Source organism: Kogia breviceps, chromosome 14 (genome assembly GCF_026419965.1).
Source record: "Kogia breviceps isolate mKogBre1 chromosome 14, mKogBre1 haplotype 1, whole genome shotgun sequence".
Lineage (NCBI taxonomy): Eukaryota > Metazoa > Chordata > Mammalia > Artiodactyla > Physeteridae > Kogia > Kogia breviceps.
The window spans coordinates 10,085,315-10,112,501 of record NC_081323.1 but is presented as its reverse complement, the minus strand read 5'-3'; the positions used below and the strand labels follow the sequence as shown (position 1 = coordinate 10,112,501).

Genomic DNA, 27,187 nt, shown 5'->3' with positions numbered 1-27,187 from the left:
ACGGAGAAATGCACGAGGCGTGGCCAGCTCCGCCCGGTGCACCCGAGTGGCTTCCAAGGGTCAAGGGAGAGCTCTTGCCGGCCGCCTAACCTCCATGGGCGAGTTTGGGGTTCATTCCAACCTGCCGTGTTCACTTCCGGGGCGGAAGAGAGCAGGCAGGAGGGAACTGAAATTGGGCCATGTCTGGGCCCCGAGGTGAACAGCACATGTACCCTCCGCTTCTCTGCGGCCTGAAAGGCAGCCTCTGTGAGCCACAGATCAGTGCGTTCTCTGGGGCTTTTCCCTACCTTTCTTCCACGTGGAGTATTCTCATCTAACAAAAAAAGGGCAAAGTATTCAAGTGGCCAAAATAAAGGCAAGGCTGGAAAAGGCACCACAAGAAACTTCAAGGGAAGCAAAGCTATCACAATCATCACCATTACTATTAATGGAGCAAATATTAATCACTGAACGCCTTTCGGGAGCCTTATTTCCAAGTGCAGATCTTAATGCATGCTTGGCACTTTGAGTATCTAAACAGGAGGTGTAGTTTTCATGGGGAAGAAAAGAGAGGTCCAGAGAGTTTAAGTAACTGGTCCAAACAGGGGTCAGAGCAGCTGATACCCAAACAGCTTGCTGGCCCCTGGGTCTGCAGCCTGGAAGCTCCATAACTAGGCACCTTCATTAGAACTGAGGGCAGGTCCCAAGGTGAGAAGATACAAAGTGAACTGAACTTAAAACCGCTTTGTATGACCCCCTGCACTGCTGTGGGTGTGTCAACTGGTACAGCCACTTTGGAAAACCATCTGGCAAGGGCTCCACTCCTGACCTTCTGTGTGGGCAGCAAAAGAAGAGTTCAAGAGTGCTCACGGAAGGCTTCTTCATAAAACTGGAAACAACCCCAACATCCATCAACAGGAACATGGACACAGAGATTGCAGAATGTTTCCCCAGTGGAATAATCCACGACAACAAAATAAATGAACCTCAACTACAGCCAACAATGTTGCCAGATCTCACAAGCTAGTGGTTGACAGAAGGAAGCCAGACACAAAAGGGCACAGCTGTGTGACTTCTGTTTCTACAAGAAGGCAAACTGAACCTCTGGGGCTAGAAAGTAGGATAATGGCCACCTTTGTGGAGGAGGCAGAAGATTACACGTCGGCGTGCTAACAAGATTCCATGTCATGCGTGGTCTGGGTGGTAATTGCCTGGGCGGTCCACCTGGTGAAATGCAGAATACACTATCGATTTCTGAGTGTGCCTATATTTCAATATTTAAATATATAGAAATATTCAAATTTATTCAGTGTATTTCAATAAATGATTTTCAAGTATGAAGAATGGGAAAGTAGATTGAAAAACAAACTGGTTTGTGCTCTTCCTACATGTATATAAACACACACACACACACACACACACACACACACACACACACACACACCCCGCAGCTGCCATCCTTACAAGCCACTGGCAGAGGCTCTGGCCAATCACTGAGACCTCACCCTTCTCCCTAAGACACTTCCAGAAAGGGATGGAGGATCTCCTTTGAGTCCCAGGCCTCACCCCTGTTCCTGGGTGTGCTTGTCCGTGGCCGAGTCTCGAGGCTGCCGGCGTAGGCTCACTACCCCAGAGCCCACGGTTAGATGGCCTGTTGACCTGAGAACCCCCAGCTCTTCCGAGAACGTGTCACCCGAGACACCCAGCAGGAGTGCCCTCCGAGTCCCAGGTCCCCGATGCCTCGCTAGCCTGCCTGCCCCCCACTCCGCCCCCTCCCGGCACCGCACGAACACTCGTATCACGAACTTTTATGCACGAACACTTTTTATCACCATCTGAAATAAGCTGGTTTATTACCTTCCATGCTAACGTCTGCCTCGTTTACCCAAAAAAACAAATAGCCCACGAGAGCAAGGGCTTTTGACTCGCTCACCAGCGTACCCCTTAGTCCCAGAAGGGTGCCTGGCAGAGAAAAGGCAACCAGTTGATGCCTTTGGGTGAGAGGGAGGGAGGCTGGTGGAGGAGGGATGGAGAGGAGGGCTCACAGTTCAGAGGATCAGGCTACTGCTAGGAGCTGAGGGTATCTGCCAGGTATGACCTGGGGCTTTAGAACAAGACACTGGTTACAGAGGAAACAAGGGGACAGAGGAAAAAAAAACAGTGAGTGAGTGCGCAAAGCATGCATTTCGGAAGAGTGTGCTCCTGAGTTGCAGCGGCAGAGGAACACGAGGAGAGGAGTGAGGGTGTAGTTTTCCCTGAAATATCACTTATTTTGTTAGCTCAAAGAGAGACTTTTGGAAAACGTCTCAAGTCTTTGGAGTGGAGAAAGCAGAAGCTGCATTTTGGAGTTCCAAGGAAAAAGGGGGGCCCAGACAGACGGCGGCGTCTGTGTGCAGGAATGCAGCTGGGAAGGAAGAGAGGTGGAGCCAGGTAGGATGCCCAGACCAGACAACGGATCGCTCTGAGCTCTGATCGTTAGCAAAGGGTCGGGGAAAGGTAACCAAACACTGGGGCTTCCCGGGATCACAGGTGAGCAGCGTGGTCCACTTCTAAGACGATGTGTTTGCATTGGGACCCATATCCTCTGGTGACTCTTCTCTTTCCAGCTGCAGAACCTTCCTTTTGACCCTCAAAGCACTGAAGCCCAGCTCTCACAGAGTTTCCAAGGAAAGACTAGTTTGCCAGAAATCCCCAAAGGCAAATGAATGGCAGGTGAGAAAGAGCCCCCACCCGGGAAGCACATTCCGCTGGAGCTCGGGCAGCCCGAGCTGTATTTTGGAAGGAGACCTCCTTTGGGGAATTGATGAAAGGGATGGAAAACCACCTAGGATGCCTCCCAAACAGACTAGAGAAATGACCCAGGGATTTCCAGTTTACCTGTCGGAAAGAAATGCCAAAGAGCTGAGAAGCCTGAATCGCACATTCACAAAGCCACCAGTGGAGTCTGAGAGCGTTTGGTGAGTGCACAGGCCGGACGGCGTGTGCGAGAGGGATCTGAAACCCCGGAAGTTAGGAGGCAACGCTGCAGCCCTCTTCCTGGCGGCTGCAGCAGTGGCGCGGTTCGGGGCTCACCACTGGCCAACAGGCCACACGAGCAGCCCCCCCAGCAGAGGGACCTGGGCTGGGCAGAGCCCTGGGGGCAATTCCAGTCAAGCACGGAACGTCTAACCAGCAGCCACACTGCTGCCTTTTGGGGACCACACGGGTGGAGGTGATTCTCCTGCCCCGTCATGCTCTGGGCCCAGGAACGTGAAGCCCCCAAACTGAGGAGACTGGATACAGCACATGGGACGGGGCAGTGCTGGTTCTGAACTCTGAGATTCCTTCATGTTATTTCTCCCGCACATCAGGGGAGAGGGGCCCCAGGCCTGCCACGCTGTATAACTCCAAGGGCCCCCGTTCACACAGAGTACGATCAAATACTATGTGAACGGTACCCCCTGGGGTGGTGAGGGTGATCAAGTAACTCTGGCTAAGTGCTCCCTCCCCCTCGTTTCAGAGACTGATAATGTCCACTAGCTCAGTAAAGGCTCTGACAAGTCCTATAGTAAACAAGGTTTTTAAAAACTCGGTTTTAGGGCTTCCCTGGTGGCGCAGTGGTTGAGAATCCGCCTGCCGATGCAGGGGTCACGGGTTCGGACAAACAAAAAACTTGGTTTTATCAAGTATTTTTTGCTTTCTCAGCCACAGAACCCTCATTTCAGAGAATACCTCCTAAAATCCCAGGGAACTGGGCTTATGCAGAATATCCTTGAGAAGAGGCTCCACCAAGAGAAGCAATTTCACTATCTTGGTTCTCAGAGACAGCCTTAGAGCTGACTCGTGTTACTGACCCCCTGGGAGATCACCCTCACCACGACCTTGAACCTGCCTGTGTCCAGAAAGACACGTAGGAGGCCCCAAAGGGTCTCCATTCTCAGCTGCTTTCTCCCTAACGCAAACTTCTGTCTGGGGCCACAACAGATACTTAAAGGTTACTCATGACCATGTGAGGCCCCCTTGGAATCTGATGCATCACGGGGAACCGCGGACGGACTCCCATTCTCTACCCCAGATGCTCACCACTGGTCTACAGTGACAGGGTGAGTGAGAGGGACTGGTATACTTCTCGCTCTAGAGACTAAACCAGCGCCGGACAGAGTCCACGGGGGAAAGCGCCAGTCCTTGCTCTGGCATCATTTATTTATGAAGCACCCCTGCCCTGATCCAGCCCCTGAGCGCACACGTGGAGAGAGGTCCAGTTACAGCCCCATTTCATTTACCCTCTCACTCGGGGAAGGCATTCGGCAGTAGTTGAATTTTCTACATGATAACCCCCTTTCAGGTAAGCACCAAAACTTTATCTTCACCATTCTGGGTGTAAATTGTTCAAAAGTGGACGATACCTCGGTCTCTCAGCACAGTGCCCCGAACTCAACCTGTGTTTGATTATTCAGGACCAGACGGATCAATTATTCACTCAGCAGTACCTTGAGGTCAGCCCTGTAAGGCACGTGGGGCAGTCTGACCCTATACTCAGTGGCTCTCAGCATCTTTGCTGGATGCATTTGGGGGAAGTTTTGGAAAGACTGTTTTACTGGAGAGAGGACATGGAAAGCACAAGAAGTCACCGAAGCCCCAGCTAACCCGGATCGCCAAAGCTTTGCATAAAGGACAAGTCAATAGTCTCCGAGTGAGCACCAAAGGATTCCTGCCACTGGAGTGTCCGATATCTCGCACCTGGTCTTTGCGGTAGCTGCCGTGGCTATCTTGAAGCTTTCTGCCTTACTTCCTACTTCTTGGCTGGGTGCCTGAGAGGACGTTTTCCTAAATAATTGAGGTTTCAGGGTATATCAGATGCTACTGCCGGTAGAGCGTGAGGCCGCAGCTGTGGATGGCCGCCAGCGGTATAGGCTTTCCTTCTCCCATTCAGAAATTCAAACCACCTGTCTTCTCGCTTCTGGCGCCCCCAGGGGACGGCTGCTCTGCCCGCCCCGCCCTCTCTGTCCTTCGCCCGCACCTGGCTGACCCCAGGTGAGTCCTGCCAACACAACTGGCCCTTCCTCCCTGCGATCACAGACCAACGGCACACACACGGCCACGCCAACAAGATCACCCTCCAGCTGGACCCCCGCCAACAGACTCGGGCGCCTGCGGACACACAAAGCTGCCTCTGCCTCCCTTCACTGGTCCAGCCACCCCATCAGCCGGGCTCACCACAACGGAAGCCCGCTGCTTCCCTCCCATCAATTCGCGGCTCTGTTCCACTGGCACAGGGCAGAGATGTGCCCGCAGCCTGCCCGCAAGCCCCCATTCATGCTCCGTTCCGAGAGAGCCACTTTTCAACGAGATCTCTCCTTCCCCCGGCCCCTTCCCCCTCCCCCAAACACACAAAAGAGGGCTATAAAGTGGGGTTTTGTTTTTTTCTTTCTTTCCGGGAATAAAAGGTTAGCTTTCCTTCCTTTCTGTTTCCCTATCCTTGTTCTAAATTCGGCAAGTGGAAAGAGTGGAAGCAGTTAAACTGAGCCAGTTCTTGACCCAGGGGACACTCCTAGGGCCGGAAGTGCCCTCATTTGCTCTTTCTGTTGCAATGGTTGTAGGGGAGCAACTAAAACTCCTACCACCCACCCCAGAACTCCTGCTTGGAGGTGATTCACGCACAGAGTCGGGTGAGGCCTCAAAGCTTATCTTATTCAACTCCCTTAAATTAAAGAGGGGGACACTGAGGCCCAAACAGGTGAAGGAAGATACCCAGGCCACACAGTAAACTTGCTGGGGAGATGCTTCGGGGCACCGAACTCGCGGGCGGTGAGAAAAACAAGCATCTTACCGTCATCCAAGTAGGTCTGGTCCAAGTTCTGCTCCTGTTTAATTGTCACGCCCGCGGGTAATACTTCCTTTTGGTCACTGACCGGAGGTCCGTTTTTGGCGGCTCTTTGGCTTGTGGCATTCTGCTGCTGAATGACCGTGGGGTAGGAGCCCGGGCTCAGCCTCTGACCTTGACTGACAGGGGGTGGGCCGGGCCTGGTGGTGCCGGGCGCGAAGTTCTCGCAGTACACGATGTGCTGGAACTCCTGGTGGCTTCCGCAGCGCAGCTGCTGGTTGGTGGGCGAGTAGTGGATCACCGGTGAGGCCTGCTGGTTGGCTGCACTGGAGTGGAGCAGGGCCGAGCTCTGGCCCTGGGAGCCAGCGTGCACTAGCACGGAGCGGTGGGCATCCGCGAGGGACAGGGGGGCGGCCATGAGGGCCGGCTGCTGGTAGCCCAGCAGGCTGGGGCTCAGGCTCTTGCTCCGCTGGTAGAGGACAGCCGCTGGGTTCTGCTGCTGGTAGCGGGCGTCGGGGGATGAGAGCCCTGAGCGGAATTGCTGGCAGGGAGCCATGGTGGCCACGAGGCAGGAGGGGGACTCGGCCACCATTGGGTGCTGTGGGTAGTAAGGCTGGCTCCCCAGGCCCCCGTGGGCAGGGCTGCAGATCAAGGTGGGGTCGTATTCATCGGTGGGCTCCGTCTTGATGGCAGGGACTGAGAGGAGAGAAAAGCACACGGGGTGCACCACTCTTAGTGCCACAGGGGTGCACAGAGGATTAGCAGACAGCGGTTGGAAACGCGGCCTTCGGAGTCCACAAGGGTGGGGTCAAAGATCTAGGCTCTGTCACTTATTAGCCTTGAGCAAGAGGCTCCCCGTGCAATTGTCTTAGGTTAGAAATTTTACCCTGGGTGATGATCTTGAACCATAGGTCTTTCTGACAGTGGAAAAGTGGCTGGTGGGCCTGTGTCAGCCCCTGTGCAGCCTTTTTGCCCAGGGGGAGAGCTCGGGGAAGAACGCTTGATGTAAAATTATGCCTCCGCCTCCTCCTCCTGCTCTAGCAGCTCCAGTCCCCCTCCCCTGCTCGCCGTCCTCTATCATACTCACCACCAGCTGAAGTATCTGTGCACTTTACGTGCTCACTTATTATCCGAAACCCCCCACCAGAATGTCAGCTCCTCAAAGGCAGGATTTTTTTTTCACTGCTGGATCTCCAGCACCTAAAACCATACCTGGCACTTAATCAGCACTCAGATATTTTCTGGACAAAGGAATGACCAAACGGTGACTGTCGGCCTCCTTAGTTTTGTAGTACTTTGGGGGAATGAGGCCTGCTGGCTTGGGCCTCAGTTTCCTCATCTGTTAGCTGGCAGGAACCATCATACCTACGCCATGGGGTTGTGGGCAAGATTAAATGAGATATGTGTGCACCGTATGCACAGTGACTGCATATACGGTAAGTGCCCAATGCTTGCTGTTGTTGCTACTATCACTATTACTACTGTGAGTGTTGGTGAGGTCACCATTCCTCTCTCCCCACCATGGACAGTCACCAGAATTCGTACTTCTCCGACATCCTTTACCCGAAGCATCACCAGGCCCAGGAACTGAGGAATCAGTTTTCTTTTCACTGGAGTAAATGAATTGGTGACAGGACCATAATCAAATTGGGGGGAGGGGCTCCCAAATGCTGGGGGCTGGAGGGGGGCAAAGGAGTTTCGGCATCTACAGCAAAAATGCAGCTTTGACTCCAACTTCTCAGGAAGCCACTCAAAGACCGTCTCCAGGTACCTGGGCCTCGAGTTCTCACTTGAGCCAAGTTCAGGCAGGTGAGTGCTGACGTCCAGACCCAGAGAGGCCTCATCGCCACACAGGAGGGGCGACAGCACGTGACACATAATTGAAAACCTCTATGTTACGAAGGATCGTTGAACTGCGGTCTAGAGCCCTCCCAGAGATTCTCCCCCAGTTCTGGGTCCAAGCAGGCCTTTGCCACTCACGGCATGGTACACCAGTCGTGGGACAATGGAACACTCACGGTGCCACATACACCTGTGGACGCACGCACCCCAGCCAAGCCAGGCCCTCACTTTTGTGCTGCGGGCAGCCCACAGGCTCCATGTGAAACTGTCACAGTGGATATTATACCCTGGCTGACATTCTCAGATTGTAGGTTTCCTGGAAAGGCTGCTGGCAGGCCTGTCTCAGGCTTGGGAAGTTTGTAGCCTCTTTCTGTAGCCCTAACCACAACCCAACATATCACTAATATCAATATTACTTATTATCTGAATCCCCTTCCATCAGTATTATCTTTCATCTGAATCCCCTGTTAGAACATCGCCTCCAGGAGGGCAGGGATTTTTGATGTGTTCACTCTTGTGTCTCCAAGCTAAAACAGTGCCTGGCACTCAGCTATTTTCTGGACAAATGAATGAATGCAAAATGGCTCTCATCGCCCGTCTTAGGACTGTAGTGCTCTGTGAGAATGAGGCCTCCTGGCCTGGTTATCCGCCCAGCAACTCCATTTGGCCACCTGCTGTGGGGTCCCTAAGATTCCACATTTTAGGGCATATTCACCTTCTGCCGCTATTGTGATCAAATCGAAAACAGGGATAGGAGTCATCAGCTTTGCCACCTTCTGGTGAACAAGTCTACGTGTGCTCCATTATTATTCTGCCCTCGCAGGAAAATGTGAATAACAATAGTTAATACTGTTGATGTGCGCCATCCTAAGCACTTCATGTGTATTTGATTTATATAACTCTTATAAGGAAGGTGCCATCTGACAGATGAGGAAACTGAGGGTCAGAGAGGTTGAGTCACCTGCCCTAGGTCACCCAGCAGATCACGTGCATCCTCACCCAGATGCCGATGCTGCCTCTCCACACACAGGGGGCCTTCGGAGAGAACTTCTTACCTGGGTGGTAGGTAAAGTGCTGAGGCTGACTTCGTTTTCTTTTCCCGTTAATGACGTAGAAGTTCACCTTCACTGATGTCCGAATGTGCTTGTTCCGATACTCAGGGATCTCAACAAAAAGCATGTTCTGAAAGAAAGGAGTTGTCGATAATTTAACTGCAGTCACGTCTAAATTGCCATCCAAGGTCCTAAGCACAGTGAGCCAGCCCATCTAGAAGGACTCGTGGTGGGGAGGGATAAATTGGGAGTATGGGATTAACAGATGCACACTACCATATACTCAGTATAAAACAGATAAACAACAAGGAATTACTGTATAGCCCAGGGAACTCTATTCGATATCTTGTAATAACCTATAATGGAAAAGAATTTTTAAAAGAAGAATACTGACATATACATAATCGAATCACTCTGTTGTACAACTGAAACAAACACAATATTGTAAATCAATTATACTTCAATAAAAATAAAGAAATAAATAAAAGTAAAAGGACTCGTGACACGTTCCGTACATTTACAGGCAAAATTCTAATTAAGGGGAAGTTGACTTTTCAGCTGCAGTGAAGAAAGACTTACCGCTTACTCTATCAAGGTATATGAAGATGTCACTCTGCTACAAATCAAAAGGGCGTGGTGCTCAATAAACATGTAATTCATTCATCAATTCAATACCCACTGAGTGCCTTTTAGGTCCAAAGCACTGGGACTTCGATGAAGGAAGGAGAAAAAAGAGGGAAAGAGGAGAGCACGAGGGCGGTGGGGGAGGGGAGGACAGGGTGTCTGGTCATCGTGTCCGGGTGCTTACAGGCTGGCTCTTGTCTTTATCCACCGTGGCCTCCATCTCCCAAATCTGCTGCCCATCTGGAAAAATTTAAAAATGACAGACTTTGAAGGAACTATTAGCAACCGAGAACTTAAGACAAAAACTCACCGACTTATATATATCTTGGCTTACGTGTTAGATTATTTCAGTAAAGTACACCTGCGCGTTTGCATTATGTATGCATATATGTACGTATATGTGTTTTTATTTCTATCAATGCATATTTCGTTGTGCAAAGAGAAGGCACCTTGACAACAGAAAACTGGGCAACGATACAAGATAAGGGAAAAAATAGAAATTGCCCACCGTCCCAATACCGTTATCTTTTTTCTCTATATTTGAATGTCTACATGTCTTTCTTTCTTTTCAAAAAAAAAAAAAAAAAAAGTATTGTTATACACTTTACTTTCTAATACGCTTTGTTCAACCAAAGACTATTTCCAAAACACTCTGCATATGCCAAGACTGTCACAGGGGCCCCATTACAGATCCCTGGCTGTCCCAGACATGACTTCTTCGTTGTCTGAGAACACAGGTGGCTCACATATTCTGTCCTAAGAGGCTTAAACAATGTCCTGGCTCGTGAGGCCTTGGAGTGAGTGGAAACACAGGCACCCACCCTTCACCTTTCAGTCAACAGAGAGCCTGGCTCTCATGTGACTCATTACAACAGGCGCTGAGAGGTTTGCTCGGGGGTAAACCCCCCTCCCCTGGAGCAGGGCACTGGTTCCCCAGTTCGGGGCCAGCAAGTTGGGCCAAAAAGACCTCTGCATTTGCAAATAATAGATTTTTGTTGCTGACCACCTACATCGGCCAGTGGCAGTGTTCGGCTGAGACAAATCATTTCCACAAGTGTTTCCAGGGTGTTTTGTGGAACACTTGCTCTGAAGAATATGAAATGGGTTTAGGAGAAAGGAAAGCAAGTTCTACCAGCTAGTAAGAATTTGGAAAAGGTGGAGTCGGAGTCAAGTGGGTTTCTTTACTGCGGGATTTCTCAGAGCCTTTAATCTGTCAGGTGCAGCATGAACTCTCCAAGGCGGGCTGGGTATATATCATGTCCGGACACTTAGCCAAAGCGTCCCGCCTCTTTGTAAGCACTATTAGCAGCCTCTGTGACAGGTTAGATTTGAACCCATATAGTCTCGCCTCTTAAGGCTCACCCAAAGAAATCTGGTTTCTAAGCATTATTTGAACTTGTATAGGACATATTCCCCAAAATAATAACTAATAAAAGGTCTTGTGATTGCTACCAGAGCTAATGCAATCTAGATGATCTGAAGAGAGAACAAGCGCTGAGCCAGTTGGAACCTTCTCCAACAAGTCAGTCTGCAAGTCTTGGCCTTACAGTTCTATTCAGTGCAATCCCCGAAATGACTAAGGAAGACACAGGTATATGTCCAAAGGGAAGAGGAAAATATGGTTAGTGTACCAACTCTCACTATGGCGTGAGATTCCCTGAGGGAGGGACCAAGTTGTAGCTGTCACGGTCTCCCCAACACCCAACACACTGTAGGTGCCTAGTAAACGTCTCACGTCTGAGCTGCCACAAAAGTGCCAGCAGCTCCAAAGGCTGCTGATGGGGCCGGGATAAAGCCAGGAGCTGACACCAGCCGCTGCCCAGAAGGAAGCAAGAAAGGATAGAAGGATGATGTCAAGGAATTTGAAGTTAACTCGTCAAGATAGGGTATTTCCAGTGTGTAAAGCCCGGGACAGAACTCTTCAGAGAAAATCCTCATTTCTTTATCAAAGACAGGTCAAAGGTCATCCAACAGAGACACGGTGTCCCCCTCTCAGGTGGTGGTACGAGCTAGGCACGGGTCCTCATCAAAAAACCACGTCTCTATTCACTAACTGCAGTGCAAGCTCTAAGTCAGAAGATCAAGTAATAAATTAATTGAGGAAATGAACAGCATGTCGATGTCTGGCGTGTCACCCTCCCCCTAGCCTCTCAGTGGCTGAACTGAGTTCTGCCATTGATGGTACCATGGCTCTTTGGGTTTGGTTCATTACCATGTATGAGCATCACTCACTTAGAAAAGAAAGGACCATTTCCATGTCTCAAAATTGGGAGGAGAGAGAGAGAAGTACCCAGAAATGTGACTGGGAAGTATTACGCTGGGTCCATAAAGCTGCCTCCCAGCTCTCTTCCTTGACTCACGCCAATAAGTGGGAGATGAAGCATAGAAAATACAAAACGACGGTGTGATGAAAAGGGTGTCACCATGAGGAGAGTCCTCAAAGTCCCTTCCCCTGGTCTAAGGACCCAAGAGAAATGGAAAGCAGCCTTTCTCCCCAAATTTCGCATTTGTCTCCATCTCCGGTGAGCATACATAATACACAAAACGCCACCCAGCAACAGCCATAGAATTCTAGGGTACAGGTGCTAGACAGTAGCCTTAAAAATTAGCCATCCAAACACCATCAGATAGGGAAACTGAGGCCCAAAGAAGAGGGGTTGTCCAAAGACGTGCGGTAGACAGTTATTAAACCAACAACTGGCACAGTCCAATAACAAAGGGAATGCTTTCAAGGAAAGAAGCTCAAGGTTACTAAGCAGAGAGAAGATGCCAGCTTCCTGGGGAGGCTGGAGAAAGGTCCTACATAGGGACGATCTTTTTATGTCGCATCCACTGCATACGTTCACGCACATCTTCTCAAACCTTTCCCTGCTTCCCCTGTGCCTCCAGAAATACCATCTACAATCCCACAGCGGCCTTGAAGGCCCTGCCCCACCTTGTTCCTGCCTCCGTTCCAGCCTCTTGGGGCACCATTCTCACCCCTCCTACTACTTTTTTAAAAGCCAATTGGCCTCACCCCAGAGCTCTGGCTTGTTTTTGGCCTATAGAGTGGCTTAGCAGCTTTTTAATTAGCTGCTGCCATTTCAAAACGAGATTTCACCAGAAAATAAAGTTTTTGCTCCTGGAAAAAAAAAAAACAAAAGAAAATTCAGATGATCTGGCCGTTCTGGGCACCCCCGACAGGAACTGGACCACGGCGGTCTCTCCGGACGGCGCTGCGGGCGCCACTTCACCACAGCCCCCTGCCCTGGCCCGCACGTCTCCCGTCGACTTTCCAGGCCCTACCTTAGTGGGCCTTTGAGACAGGTACCTCTCCCCTCACCGTGACGAGGGGAACTGGTCAGGGTTCTGCAGAAAGGCCCTCCACTGGGATGTGCCCGAGGTTTTCTCAGGACTGTACGACATTTTGGCCAGAAGAAGCCACCACCCAATATCATCTCAGGCAACGTCCCACTCTGCTGCTGTATACTGCCCCCCCAGAAAAAAAGCAAAGACCCCCAGCCCTTTCCTATCTGTCAGGACAGGAAAACTCGCTTCCCTTCCTCCTGGACCACAGGCCCCTTGCTCCAAGGACCTGACCTTCTCTTCGCTTCAAAACCAGAACCACGTGCCCAGGAGGCCCGTGGCCACCACGCGGCCCAGCAAGGGCCCTGGTGCGCCGACACAGGGCTCCCAGAGTGGGTCACAGAGGATCGTCCCCCCACCTGCTCGCTGAGAAGCCCTCCCACCACCATCCCCCGAGCTCCAGCCTGGCAGCCAGGCAGCCACATCCCAAACTCCAGATGTCAGCCCAGGAAAGCAGCCCGTGGGGTTTAGAAGGAAATGCCTACTCACCCCAGAGTCGCCAGCGACACGTTTATTGTAGCCCCCAGCCTTCTCAGGCGTGTTCCATGGCCAGAACAGACTTCCCCTCTATGGGTCACCAGAACGCTTTCCATTTTATCCTACGTACCTCAAACTCTGGAGCAGACAGACACACCCAGCTTTGAATCCCTCCTTGTGTTGCCCCCAATTAGCTGTGTGAGCTGGGATAAGATGCTTTACCTCTCTTTGTCTCTTATCCAAAATACGGGGATAATCACAGCACCTACACATCACAGGTTCATTCCAAGAGACCCAGACAGAGTATAAACATTCAACAGACATTGGCAAGCATTAGCAGCAGGGCTAGCAGCAACAGATGATATAAATATTGGCTCCTTTATCATTTTTTGCATTTGTTCCACGACTGAAAAAAAGCACAAGCATTTTTCAATCAGAAAATAATAAAAAACATTCTCTGATTACAGTTATAAATACATTTGCCTGCAGGCATGGGCTGGAGGGAATTTACAAAAGGACAATGTCTGTTACAGGAGATAGGTGGCATGGTGCCTGAGTTTCTTTCCTTTCAAAAATGGGTGTTTACACCATTATCTAAACTTTTTTAAAGCCCCAAGGGCAGCTCCAGGCATCTAGCCTGGCTGTGCATCTCCCATGGTCCCTGCACTCCGTTCTGAACAAACAAGCCCTCAATGGGAAGTGAAAGCTGCTGTTGCGTCCTTGATGTTACATAGCATATGGAAGACACACCAAAGGGGCTGGTCTCTAAGCAGAGCACGCGGCTTACAAAATACCTCAAGGCCATTTTCCTGGGCTCTTCTTCCATTCCCCCACCCCACGTGATATCCCTGGATCCTGGGTTTCACCAAGAGAACATATTAATCCCATCCTCTGAATGGAGCTTCCAGGAGGCAGCAGAATTCACAGTAAATGCTGGCAGGACTCTCTCAGCCTGATGTCACTCTGTCTGGGTTCAAGTCCCATCATCACTGCCATTGACTTGCTGTGTGGCCCTTGAATGGTATCTTAACCGCTGTGCCTCAATTTCCTCATAGGCCAGACAATAAACTTAATTTCTTGACTTCAAAGAGCTGTGGTAAGAATTCAAATAGAAATTATACGTAAAATCCTTAGCAAAATGCCCAGCCCATAGTGAGCAAGCACTGTTATCACTGTTATTATGTTAGAATTTGGTATCTCACATAGGTCCAACTTTAAGGAGAAAGACTTGGCTGGCCATCTTGACCCCAGTATTCTGGTGGGTATCACAGCTTCTCGTTTCAGTTCTTTGCATTACACTTCTCATTGCAAACAAATAAAATGGCCATAGAAAGTACTCATTGATAGGGACTGACTGAATCGATCATGGGCCGTCCATACTTGGTCTGGAATATCAGGTATAGAAATATCTTCAAATAAGGCTGGTCACGTTTTCTGACCTAGAAATGCATCCCTGCTACATTAAAAGGCAGAATTTTTTTTCCTTATTTCTTTTTTGGGGGCTGCGTTGGGTCTTCGTTGCTGCACGCGGGCTTTCTCTAGTTGCAGTGAGCAGGGGCTACTCTTTGTTGCGGTGCGCGGGCTTCTCATTTCGGTGGCTTCTCCTGTTGTGGAGCACAGGCTCTAGGCACGTGGGCTTCAGTAGTTGCGGCACGTGGGCTCAGTAGTTGTGGCGCACGGGCTTAGTTGCTCCGCGGCATGTGGGATCTTCCCCAGCCAGGGCTCGAACCCGTGTCCCCTGCATTGGCAGGCAGGTTCTTAACCCTTGGGAAGATTCTTACCAGGGAAGTCCTAAAAGCAGAATTTTTTAAGTGTACCAGACTAGTACATGAGGCATGATGTCACTTTGTGAGTCTATAAACATCTCTGCTTATGCTTAAGGAACCTGTGCCCCAAGCTGCCTGGACAGTCACAGCCCCACGCCTGGGACTGGATGGATGAGGTGAGACCTTCACGTCTTCCTTCACATGATTCAAGACACATGGTAGAATTATGGGCGATTTTCATTGATGTCCATTTTTTAAATAAAGTTTTTCTCTGAAGAAAAAAGTATATTGCAACTGCCTGTTGATTTGTCTGTCTCCCAGGAGGCCCCTGGGGCCACGATCTTAGAGGGAGGCTGGGCATGGACCCCCAGTGTGGGTTAAGCTCCTACAGCATAGCAGGCCCCCTGCAGGCAGGCTGCGGGGGCCTTGACACAAGCCACATGTGCCCTCTTGCCCTCAATGGCCCCCAGACAAGGAGGCAGGGCCCTGGGTCCCAGCGGAGCTCAGAAGAGAAATGGATTCAAGGTTCCTCACCTCTACTGGGATGGGGACACTGCCTCCTTCCTCAGCTTCCGACCACCCAACTCGGCTCCGGATACACTGGCCTCCTCTATCCCTCCAGCAACCATGCTTGCCCTTCTCCATACCTCACCAGGACCAGTTCCTCCCCATCCTTCAGGTCCGGCTCAGGGAGGTCGCCCATCCTCTGTCATTTTCTTCTCCTACCTTCCACTCTCTGACATCATTTTATCAGCCCACGGGTTTTCCATCTCTCTCTCCCGCTAGGCTGGGGGCTCCCGGAGAGCAGGCCCACATGGCGGTCTTGTTCTCATCTTTCTCCCCAGCACTACGTGTCTGGCCCTTAATAGATGCTCAATAAACAATGGTGGACTAAATGAACAAACTGACCTCGTATTCCCCGGTGCTCAGCCCACAGCCAGAGCTCAGGAAATGTCTGACCACTGGCTTCTCCAGCAAAAAGACCCCACAAAGAGAAATCACCGAACCCTTGTTGAAGAGTCTTCTGGGAACAGACTGAGAAGGAATGAGCCTGGAGTACAGATGCAGACAAGGAATTAAACTCAACCAGAGCCACTCAGCCCGAGTTCGAGATAATCCACCTCCCGATCCCTACCCCAAGTCTGGGACTTGGAAAACCTGCCCAGAACAGAAGAGGCTCAAGGAGACCAAGTCTGCTTCTCCTGCTCTGGCTGAGATGAAATAAAGGACTTCGGTCTTTCAAGCAGATGTTCGGGCAAACTTCCCCTGTCCTAAATTAACACGGGCTGGCAGCCAGCACAGAATAGGCTCTTCCAAGTCTTTACTCAGAGGCGAAGAGAAAAGAGCCAATTTCTTTGGGCAAAGAGGTTGGGTCTAGAGAAGACTTAGCGAGACTCTGCAAGAGAAAAAAAATGGGGTGGGAGGAAGCGCATGGCCCAAGTAACACCACAGCCTTTGTTTTAACTTGGCCGCAGTGCCAGGGGAACACGCCTCAATAGCCAGTGTGTCTGTGGATGGATGGCCCCTACACTTGGGTTTGCTGAGTGGATTCTCTTTGCAGGCAGCTCTTGAACCCTTCGATGGAGCAAAGCAGCAGGAAGCAGCAGGGCTGGCGCTGGATCCGGGCTGGAGCCTTAGCAGTCAGCCTCGTGTCAGCAAAGGGCTCGTGTCAGCACTCACAGCAGAAACGCGCACACTTTCAGGAGGAGGAAAGCAAATCTGTCCTCACTGGGGCCGTGAGCGTGCCACTGGGCTCAAGGCAAACGGAGAGGAAATCAAAGTGTCTGCTTGGGTTAGGAAACTGTGTGTGACGCTTCCCAGGCCTGGCCCTGCTTTTTAAAATTAGCTAGATGAAGATGGTTGAAGTCATTTCAGTCTGCTCTTTACGACTGCTAACTAGCAAAAAAAAAAAAAAAAAAAACCCGCATGCTCCCTGGATGCACAAGCTTAATGAGCCCAGCAGATGGGGGGATCGGGAGTGGCCCCTTAGTTAGGATTTCACCCACCCGAAATGGTACCACTGCCCCTGTGTATTTCCTGAGAGCTGGAGATGAGTGCCTTGATTCCCACACCTCCCCCTCTCCTCCTGCCCCACCACTGCCTGGTGGGCTTACCTGCCCTGTCCCCCACCTGCACAACTGCAGCGGCTGCTCAGTCACCTCCCAGCTTCCACTTGTCCCCGTACCCCAACCCCCAAAGACCATTCTCCATCCAGATTGCCAGAGCAACCTTAAACATGTAAATGAGGGCTTCCCTGGTGGCGCAGTGGTTGAGGGTCCGCCTGCTGATGCAGGGGACACGGGTTCGTGCCCCGGCCCGGGAAGATCCCACGCGCCGCGGAGCGGCTGGGCCCGTGAGCCGTGGCCGCTGAGCCTGCGCGTCCGGAGCCTGTGCTGCGCAACGGGAGAGGCCACAACAGTGAGAGGCCCGCGTACCGCAAAAAAACAAAGCAACCAAAAAAAACCGTAAATGAGATCATGACACCCCCCTGCTTAAAAGCCTCCAAGAGCTACTCGCTTTTGGAATGAAATCCAAACTCCTGGCCATGCCTACATGGCCCAGAATGACCTGACCACCCCTCCCCCCACCGGCGACCTCTCCAGGCTTGACTGATGTCACACTCCCCACTCACTCTCACCCTGCACCAGCCGCCTGGGTCTGCTTTCAGTTCCCCAAACACCCCAAGCTCATCCCCACGCTGAGACCCTGGCACGGGGCAGTCCCTTCTGCCTTGGACCCTCTTCTGACCATCCACATGGCTCCCTCTTTCCCGCCTCTAGGGCTCTGCTCAAAGCCACCTCTTCAGGGAAGCCCTCCCTGACTGCACTGTGCATGGTTGCCAGATTTAATAAATAAAAATACAGACCGTTCAGTTAAATCTGAATTTCAGAAAATGATGAATCCTCTTCTAACTACCAGTTTGTCCCAAGCTCTGTGCCGCTGCACAGGACATACTCATACTAAAGAAATGCACTGCTTGACATTTGAAATTAACTCAGCATCCTATATTTTTCTCTTAACTTCCAGCCCCTTGGCTCTTGCCCCTAGGACTGGTCTCCCTGTCTTCACAGCACTCGCCCTGTCTCAAAGTGACCTGCTTATAAACAAGCTTGAGACTGTCCACCCCCTGAGGGCAGTGATCTTGTATGTCATATGCCCCCAGTGCCTGGCATAGAACCTGCACATAGTAGGGGTTTAATAAACATCTGGGGAGCAACTACGGAAGTCCTGGGGGCTGAGTGAGCAGAGTGAGGCTAGAAGAGCATCAACAGGTCATTTACATAGAGGCCGGATTTCAGCTCATCTCTCATGCCTCCAGGGGCACCTCTTCTCAGCGATGGGCTGTCATCTCTAGATGTCCCACGCCAGCTCACAGTCACCCTGGGAACTGGGAAGTGGGAGTTTGGGACCCCGCCTTCCTCTGACGTGCCCTGTCACCTCAAGGAAGTCTGCCAATCTCCCTCGGTGAGTTGGCTTTCCATCTGTAAGATGGGGCCAGGGGGCAGGCCATTAGCCGTGTTCCCTCTACCGTATCGGGTGTGACAGCAGAAGTCCGAAGGCTCGGGGCTGAGAGGAGGGGAGAGACCCACCTGTGCCAGGAAGGACTCTTCTCCCAGACAAGAAACCGGCACAGGCCTGCCTTCCCCACTCCCTGTTAAGTAAACTGAGCTCCCAGAGGACACATGGAAGGTCAGCTGACAGTTTCTGGGCACCTCCTATGGCCCGACACTTTCAGATCCTTGATCTCCTTTTACTGCTGAAATACCACCAACACCATTTTAGAGATGGGGAAACTAAGTCCCAAAGCACATAATATGAGGCCTATGCAGGCTTCAAGCCAAATCTGCTGGATGGTCCAAAATCCAGCCTGCTGACCCCTTAAATACATACAATTTTGACCTAAAAAAAAAAAAAGTATGCAACCACAACTGTAGGGAGAAAAAGAAAAAAACACAAGAGGGTGTCAGACCATTCATTAATAAAAGATATCATGATTTTCTTGACGGAGGTGGAAATTCCAGCCTGCTAATTGCAAATTACAGAACGTCTGTTGGCACCAAGAGCAATTTCTGATGGTGGAAACACTAGGACCCGAGTTAGTTAGAAAACATTTCTCTGTGTCCTCTTTTTCAGGCATTTAAACAGCAGGATCCCTTCACTCCAAAGTCTGTTCTCGCATGCAAGAGGACTGAAGTTTGGGCAAATATTCAGCCCTCTGGAAATAAGACCATTTTCTCTCTCTCCAGTGGGGCTCCCAAGTGGTGGTCTGGCCTCTGTCTTTGGAGGAAAGCTCTGTGTCCCAGCCAGCTGTGTGTAAGGGGTGGGCTCCAGCTCCGGGGGCCAGCGACACCGTGGACATGAGTCACCGAGGGCAAAGGTCTACAGAGCCTTAGTCCTGGGCAAGCCCAGCTTAGAGTCTGACCTTTCCCAGAGGGAAGACCAAGGCAGAGAGACTCCCAGACCAGGTCAATTTTTTCAGAAGACACCAGACCGGGTGAAGCCCTACCCACGGAGAAAAACAGGTGGGAAGAGGAGGTGTCTCCTCTAAGCGCGTTCCAATGTTTCCAGGGCACTAACTCATGGAAAAGTACTTAATTTAGCAAAAAAATTTTATTTTAAGCATATGCATTTGTATTTATTAAACAAAGCTCAAAATACAACCTTTGGGAACCTCCAAGTCATAAAATGACTCACTTTGGGATGTGATGACTCAGGGGGAAACAGGGAATTCCACCACCCACGCCTCCTTTCTAAAAAATCAATTTGCCCTCTCAACAGGTGATAGGAGTCTCTGCCATCAGAGTGGTCCAAAAAATCGTCCAACAAAACAAAACACAAGTTCTCTTCAAACAATTTAAGTTTCAAAGCTGAGTAATCCGACGCAGGCAAGTTTCCAACCTACGCCCCCGCGGGACACAGAGAGCCAGGGAGCTACTTGGCTGGGGCCAGGGGCCTGAATTAAGAAAGATTTACCAGCTGAAAAATTCCAAAACCCTGTGTCATGTGGAGGAACCTTCCAAAACATTGGATCCCACCCAGGCGCAGAGAGTCGCTCAAAGCCATGGCAACCCGGTTTCCGCTGCCACATCACTTTTATTTTTGTGTCCTTAGATTTTTTCCTGTTTTGCAATGTTTTGCTGGGACCCCCGACTCCGCCTGAGGCCTGGGTGGCCGGGCGCCAGGGTTACCAGCTGAAGTCAGGAACAGCCTGGACTTCCCGGCGTGACCTTCGCCTAGAAGGTTACACATTTTTAAAATTTCACAGAATATATAAAGGCTTTTCAGCAATTACTGAAGATGGTAAATAGGAAAGATGCTGATCGTTCTGTTGGGTTCCTCTTTGTCCCCTTGGATGTGACTAGAGAGATTCCTTGGGGATTGATGATAAATGTTGCCTGGGATTCCAGTTCTGTTACCTGCTGTGAGCTGACCTGGGGCCCGTGGCTTGACCTCTGTGAGCCTCAGTTGTCTCATCTGTAAAATGGGGGTAATGCGCCCCGCCTCTCCGGGCCAGTGTGACTATTAAAGGAGGGGACACATTCATTCAACAATACGTATAAGAACCTACTAAGTGCCAGGGGCTGTTCTAGATGCTGCACATACAGCAGCAAACACCAAGTCCCCGTCCCTCAAGGAACTCCGACGTGGGAGACATCAGAGACAAGATAATTCCAGTAGAGCTAAGTATTACTGGGAAAACAGGGCAGGGCAATGGGACAGAGAGGGACAGAGCTGTGGCGGAGGTTGAACAACTTCAGAGCAGTTGGTCAAGGAGGGGCTCCTTAAGAAAGTCGCCCTGAGCTGAGACTTGTAGGAGGAGTAGGAGGCCACAATCCATGAGGAAACAACAAAAGCAAAGGTCCTGTGACAGAAAGGAGTGTGGGCTGTTTGAGGACAGAATGAAGATGGTGTAGCTAAAAAAGAAAAAAAAAAAAAGAAGCTGAAATCAGAGAGACGGGCAAGGGCCAGCACATACGGGCTCTTGGAAGTCATGCAAATGATTAAAAATGGTAATAAAAACAATATAATAATCATTATTATTACTGCTGCTATAAATAAGATGCCATTTTCCAAAACACCGAGCTTTTCTAACTTAAGAAACACCACGCTACCCCCTCCTACTGTTTTTCCACCATCCTCCAATTTGTCATCCTGCTGGAGTGGAAACTGCCAATTCCATTTCAGTCGACGGCTATAAAAAGAACTTTGGAGCTGGTGGTGCCGATGACCCAACATGGGGGCTAAGATTAGCCCAGGAGGCTGTCCACCTTTCCTTAATGTGAGAACCAGCTGGGGTTCCCCTTCCTTGGAAAACTTCAACTGTTCCACTCCGCCCCACCTCGCAGCGGCCCTGCTGGCCAAACTGTCCATGGAGATGGGAACGGGGCTGCGTTTTGGAAAAAAGAAGTTGAGCAACAGGGATTCCCCCTGCAGAAGGCAGTCCTGGGCTGGGAGGCAAGTTCTTGGGGTCAAAAGAGCAGGACTGGCTCCCTGCAAACATAAGGCAATTCCCCCCTCTGTCTGTCGGAGCCACCCGGAGCCAGACATCCCACCAGAGAAGCCCACCACTTCTCTGAGGGCCCAGGGACACCTCAGACACCCCGGCTTGTCTGCTGGCATCGATCCAGGAACCGTATTCACCCCCGGTTCTTTTACGTTAGACACACCACAGTCCTAAATGGACCTACCTGGCCTCAGTGACTTGCTGCAGAATTCAAGAGTGTAACTCACCACAAAATGGTTCAAGTCAGTGGCTCAGAGCAGCTAAAGGATCTTCAGACAAATTAACCTGGTTCTGAGCTTTTTCAAAGTAGAAAAGCTAAATGATCAAGGATACAGATGCTAGAGGCAGGCTTCCTAGGGGCCAACCCAGCACTGCCATTTACCAGCTGTGTGATCTTCGATAAGTTATTTAACCTCTCTCTGTTCAGTTTCTCATCAGAAAATAGCTACCTTGTAGGGCTGCCATGAGGAAACAGATTGTTAATACATATAAAGTGCTTAGAACAAGGCCTGGCACACAGTTTATTATTACTTATTCTTGTTTTTCAATGTCTCTTGGTTCCATGAGATAAAATCGTACCCATCCTTGTCCTTCCACAGCCAAGATATGATGACGATGATGATAATAATAATAAAAGCTGACATTTAATGAGCATCTATAATGTGCCAAGCTCTATGCAAAGAGCCTAATCTGTAGCATCTCATTTAATCTTCTTGTCTCTCAAGTGAAGTAAACCATCTGTATTTTACAAAAGAGGAACTATTGGCTCAGAGAGGTGACAGGACTTACCCAGGTTGACAAAGCTACCAAACACAGATCATGGGTTCGAACCCAGGCCGTCTGACCTCAGAGCTATGCTGGTAACCACTGCAGCTTACAGCCTCCCAAAGTCTGCCTGCCAGGCCCACACTGGGGCAGTGTGTGTCCAATAAACGATGTCTATGGCCTAAGCAATGAGAATACTGGAGAAAACGTAAAAATAACAACGAACACTCCACGAGCACGCCCGATGTGCTGAGCGCCCACTGCTTGCTTATGCGTTTAACTCTGGGAGGGAAAGACTGTTATTAACTCGCTCACTGGAATCTGAGGTCCAGGGAAACTGAACAACAGGACGATGCTGTATTAGCTGCAGGTGAGACCCCTAACTTCTCCAGGCTTAGCCACCTGCCTCCCGCGGGCGTCCGCTTAGATGAGAAAACATGCAGAAAGCAGCAGGCAAACGGCCCGCCCACGGACAGCATTAATCAGAGAAAACTATTATCATTCCTCTTCTCATTGACATGCAATTTTTCAAAGCTGAAACAGACTCTGGGTTTTCCTCCCTTCAAGAGGTAAACTGAGGGCTTCCCTCGTGGCGCAGCGGTTGAGAGTCCGCCTGCCGATGCAGGGGACGCGGGTTCGTGCCACGGTCCGGGAGGATCCCACGTGCCGCGGAGCGGCTGGGCCCGTGAGCCGTGGCCGCTGAGCCTGCGCGTCCGGAGCCCGTGCTCCGCAACGCGAGAGGCCACAGCGGTGAGAGGCGTGCGTACCGCAAAAAAAAAAAAAGAGGTAAACTGAAATTTCTTATGAAACCAAGAGAAGGAAAGCTAGAGAGTAAATGCCTGCCAGCCAGCCAGCCAGCAAATACCTATTGGAGGCCCTTGGGTAGCCTGACAAGTAGCCTGAAAAGCTCCCTAGACGGTTTCAAGCTGTCTGGCTCCGAACTCCGCAAGGAGCTCGGTAGCACCTGGCTTCCAAGCCATCCCTGCACGCTCCCAGCAGCCCCTCAAGGAGACTGCCAACCTGGACACAGAGAACAAGATGTCTGTCTATTACTAGCATTTCCCCTCTGCCAATAAGGTGCCTTGAAGCCATACACTTCTTGTGAAAGTCAGCAGAAGGCCAGCAGGATGATTTCCTGGTCCTGGAGATCCGTCAGGTAACGTTTACTTGACCATTTACATTGCATGCCTCTCTCCTGCCCAAGAACCCACCATGACTTCCTATTACCTTACTCATATGCAGACTAAACCAAAGCCGTGTCTCTACCTGGCATCAGGAGACCTCTCTGCTCTGGGCTTTGCCTGCTCATCAAAACACTTCCTGGTGATCACCAGCCTCTACTCCAGCCACACAGGTTTGCTCTCTGTCTCATGAGAGCCTAGTAACTTCTTGCCACGAGACTGCCGTTCCACCGCCTGACAAAGTCTCCTCCAAAATGTATCCAGACACTTAAAAACGTGCATGCCCCTTGAATCCACTACACCACATGTAGGCCCCAACCCTAGAAAATAACAATAACAAACAGCATTAGCTAATACATATCAAGCACTTACTATATACAGCTGGCCCTCCAAATCCACAGGTTCCACATCCATGGATTCAACCAACCACAGGTTAAAATATTCCAAAAGCAAATTCCAGAAAGTTCCAAAAAGCAAAACTTGAACTTGCCATTCACTGGCAACTATTTACATAGCATTTACCTGGTATTAGGTCTTATAAGTAATCTAGAGTGATTTAAAGTATACGAGAGGATGTGCATAGGTTCTATGCAAACACTACACCACTGTATACAAAGGACTTGAGCATTTGCAGAGTCGGGTATCCACGGGGATCCTGGCGCCAATCTCTTGCCGATACTGAGGGACAACTGTGCCAAGCATTTATGAACTCTTAATCGTATGGCCACCCTCTGAGGTAGAGCTGCCACCATTCTCTTTATACAGAGAAGGAAACCGCTGCCCACAGAGCTTAACTAACTTGCCCAAGGTCCCCCAGCTAGAAAACAAGCAGACTGGCTGGAGAACATGAGCCCTTACCTAGCTGACCAAAGGAATATAGAGGATGTTCGTCACTGAGTTACTTACAATAGCAGAGAGTTGGAAGCAGCCTAATACCCAATAAAGGGAGAATGGTTAAATAAAGTACTGGACAACCGTATGACAGATGCAATGCACCCACTTACACATCTGCGTTCCTCTCCCCTCACGGCACCACCCTAGCCCCTCAAACCCGCAGGGATGGACCACGTGCCTTTTGAACCACTCAAACCCACCTGTCCGTCTCCCCACTGCCACAGCCTTACTTAACGGCCATTTTTTGATGGGGTTTTTTTTTGGCAGTGGCTTCGTCAAACTTCTTTAAAACCATCTGCCTTCTGTCATGCTTCCAAGGTGTAAGGAAGCAGTTGTCACACCCTAGTCACAGGGCCAGCCCATCTCAAGAGGAGTCTTTGTGTGAACTGGGAAGAAGCACCCCTTCGCTAAGACACTCCGCTTCCTCCCATCAGAAGTTTAGTAACGCACAGCTCCCGGATGCATCCAGTTTGAATGGCAGCCCCCAGAGGAGGTGCCCTCATGCAGTGCAAAATCCCCACAAGTGCACAACCTGCCTGTGATAGGCTGTGGGTCATCCTCAGGGTCGTAAACAAACAGACAAACACCCCTTTGAATGAACTGGAAATCATGTCATAGGAAGGAAAAAAAAAAAAAAAAAAAAAAAAGCTTGGCCTAGCATCTGTAACTATCAAATAAATTATATAACCTGATATTTTTTCCTACTTTTGATCACTGTCTTCTATGATGTCCTCATTGGTAATCAATCACATTAACAGACAGACCATATAAGAAAGAATACACAGGTCCAATAAACAGAAACATTAAACCTCTCATAGCCAAGGAGTGCCAAGTCAAAAAAGTACCAGTTCAGCAAATATTTTTTTAAATTAAAAAGCATGGCACTTCTGGGATGGGGTGAAACCATCACTGACACAGTATTGGTGGAAGTTTCCAATTTGTATATTTCTGGAAGGTAATTTGAACTCTAGAAGCAATATGTATTTAAAGCTCTCGAAATGACTATCCAAAATTGCACTCTGGAATAAACCCTAAATAAACAAAAAAGATACACATGGAGATTCATGTATAAGAAGATTAATTAATCCTACAAGTATTACAAGATTAACTGCAGTACTATTTATAATAAAACTATAAGCAGCCAATATTTGTTGACTTACAATATACCTGGTGCCATTATAATTACCTGACAAGTATTAACTCATTTAGCCCTCGTGACAACCCCAGGCGGTAATAACTCCTGCTATTATCATTCTATACATAAAGAAATGGAGGCACAGAAAGGTCAGGTACTTTGCCTAAGATCACAGAGCAAGCAAGTAGCAAAGGCAGGATGTGAACCCAGGGTATCCAGGGCCAGAGCACGCACGATTAATCACTGTGTTGCTAGCCCTCCCTTCTTGATAACGGTAAAAAACTTAAAAGAATGTGTCTCCTGATGTGAAAATATAATGTTTTTTAAAAAGTCAGGGGTGGGCAAAACTTTATCATCCAACAGAACAAGCCAGGATGAGTTAAAATACATTATAACACACTCATGCAACGGTGAACCGTGTCGATATCAAGATCACTGGAGACAAGGGAAATTTCTCATGGTAAGGAGAGCAGAATAGGGAACTCTACACAATGGGATCTATCCCCCAAATCAATGCCACCGGAAAGAAAAAGATGGTCGCTTTTGTATGGCACACAGAAGGCCCCCTGACCTGTGGTCTTCTCGGTAAACACGACTTTGGACTCGGCCGTGAAGTTCTGTCCCGTGAGAATCATCTGCTGGCCCCCGTAGACCAGGCAGCTGTCGATGTCTTGTCTTTCCACCATGGGCAGCTCATGGGCGGATCGCTGGGCTGCGGGCGAGAGACAAAGAAGACACTGTGATGACAGGAGATGCCCATGCAGAATCGTCCAGTGATTTCACGGGAATGGGACACAATGCTCTCTGCCCACCTTTGTCACCTGTTGTCATTGCAAACGTGGAAGCCTCACCCCTGGCAACCAGTGACTATGCAAATGTTATGTTCTTGTCAAAATGCCCCAAGTAATTTGGGCTAATTTTCTCCTAACAACACGTTTCATTTTCATGAATCAAGAGACAGATATGCCTGTTCTCCTTTTAGGGAGGAAAGGAGAGTAAGAATTTGATTTTTTTTTTTTAATAATAAAAGGATGGGCAAATCAACTTTTTTGTAAGAGATTTCCTTTGCTAGAAGGTACTCTCTTCTCCTGCATTTGATGTCAGCAACACACGAAGGGCTCACGGATGTAAACTTCAGGACCTGATTCCTAAAGGTTCAGATGCCTTGGCCTTGGAATTCGCCTGCCATCCTGAACATGATTTGCCCCCATCACTTCTCTGACCACACTTCCTAGAACTCCCCCTTGCTCACCCTGCTCTAGTCACACTTCTAGAATGTTCTCACCATCTCTCAAACATACATAGCATGCTCCTATCTTTCAATGTCTGCTCTTTCAAGTCCTTCTCCTCTGGAAGGTTCTTCCCTGATTACCCGCGTGGCTGCCCTCCTCACTTCTTGCAGGTTTCTCCTCCGATGTCACCTCCTCAGAGCAGCTTCCTTAGCCCTACCCTTCCACTCTGCCCCTCAGAGTTAAAACAGCAGTACCCACCCTCTCTCCATCTGTCTGGCTGTGTCTCTCCCTCTTTCCCCTTTATCCCGCTTTATCCTGCTTAATCATTTCCAAAGAACTTTCCACTTTCAGACGCACTACGTGTAGCTTTATTGGTTCATTTGTCTTTCGTCTCTTCCCCACGAGAACGTGAGCCCAGGAGGGAGGAGCGTTGCTTTGTGCATGCTGTGAGCCCAGGGCTGGGGACAGTTCCTAGGATTTAGCAGGGGATGCCTGAGATGGATGGATGCAAGTATTGATAGATGGAAGGAAGGGAGGAAGGGAGGAAAGAAAGAAAGGGAGAGAGAGAGGGAGGGAGGGAGGGAAGG

At 49.9% G+C, this 27,187-nt stretch overlaps 1 protein-coding gene across 7 annotated transcripts in view; it reads right to left on the bottom strand.

The window, feature by feature from the left end:
* Window positions 1–27,187, bottom strand: part of NFATC2 (nuclear factor of activated T cells 2) — a 160,154-nt gene that overhangs the window by 37,939 nt on the left and 95,028 nt on the right. For 6 of the 7 annotated variants that reach the window (XM_067011732.1, XM_059038939.2, XM_059038937.2 and 3 more), the window contains exons 6-9: window positions 25,940–26,080; window positions 9,485–9,540; window positions 8,680–8,806; window positions 5,789–6,478 (exon numbers count right to left, since the gene is read on the bottom strand). In XM_067011732.1, coding sequence (XP_066867833.1) covers window positions 5,789–6,478; window positions 8,680–8,806; window positions 9,485–9,540; window positions 25,940–26,080 — 1,014 coding nt within the window. Of the gene's footprint in view, window positions 1–5,660; window positions 6,479–8,679; window positions 8,807–9,484; window positions 9,541–25,939; window positions 26,081–27,187 lie in introns of those variants that run through there. The other variant, XM_059038935.2, reaches the window with a different exon arrangement.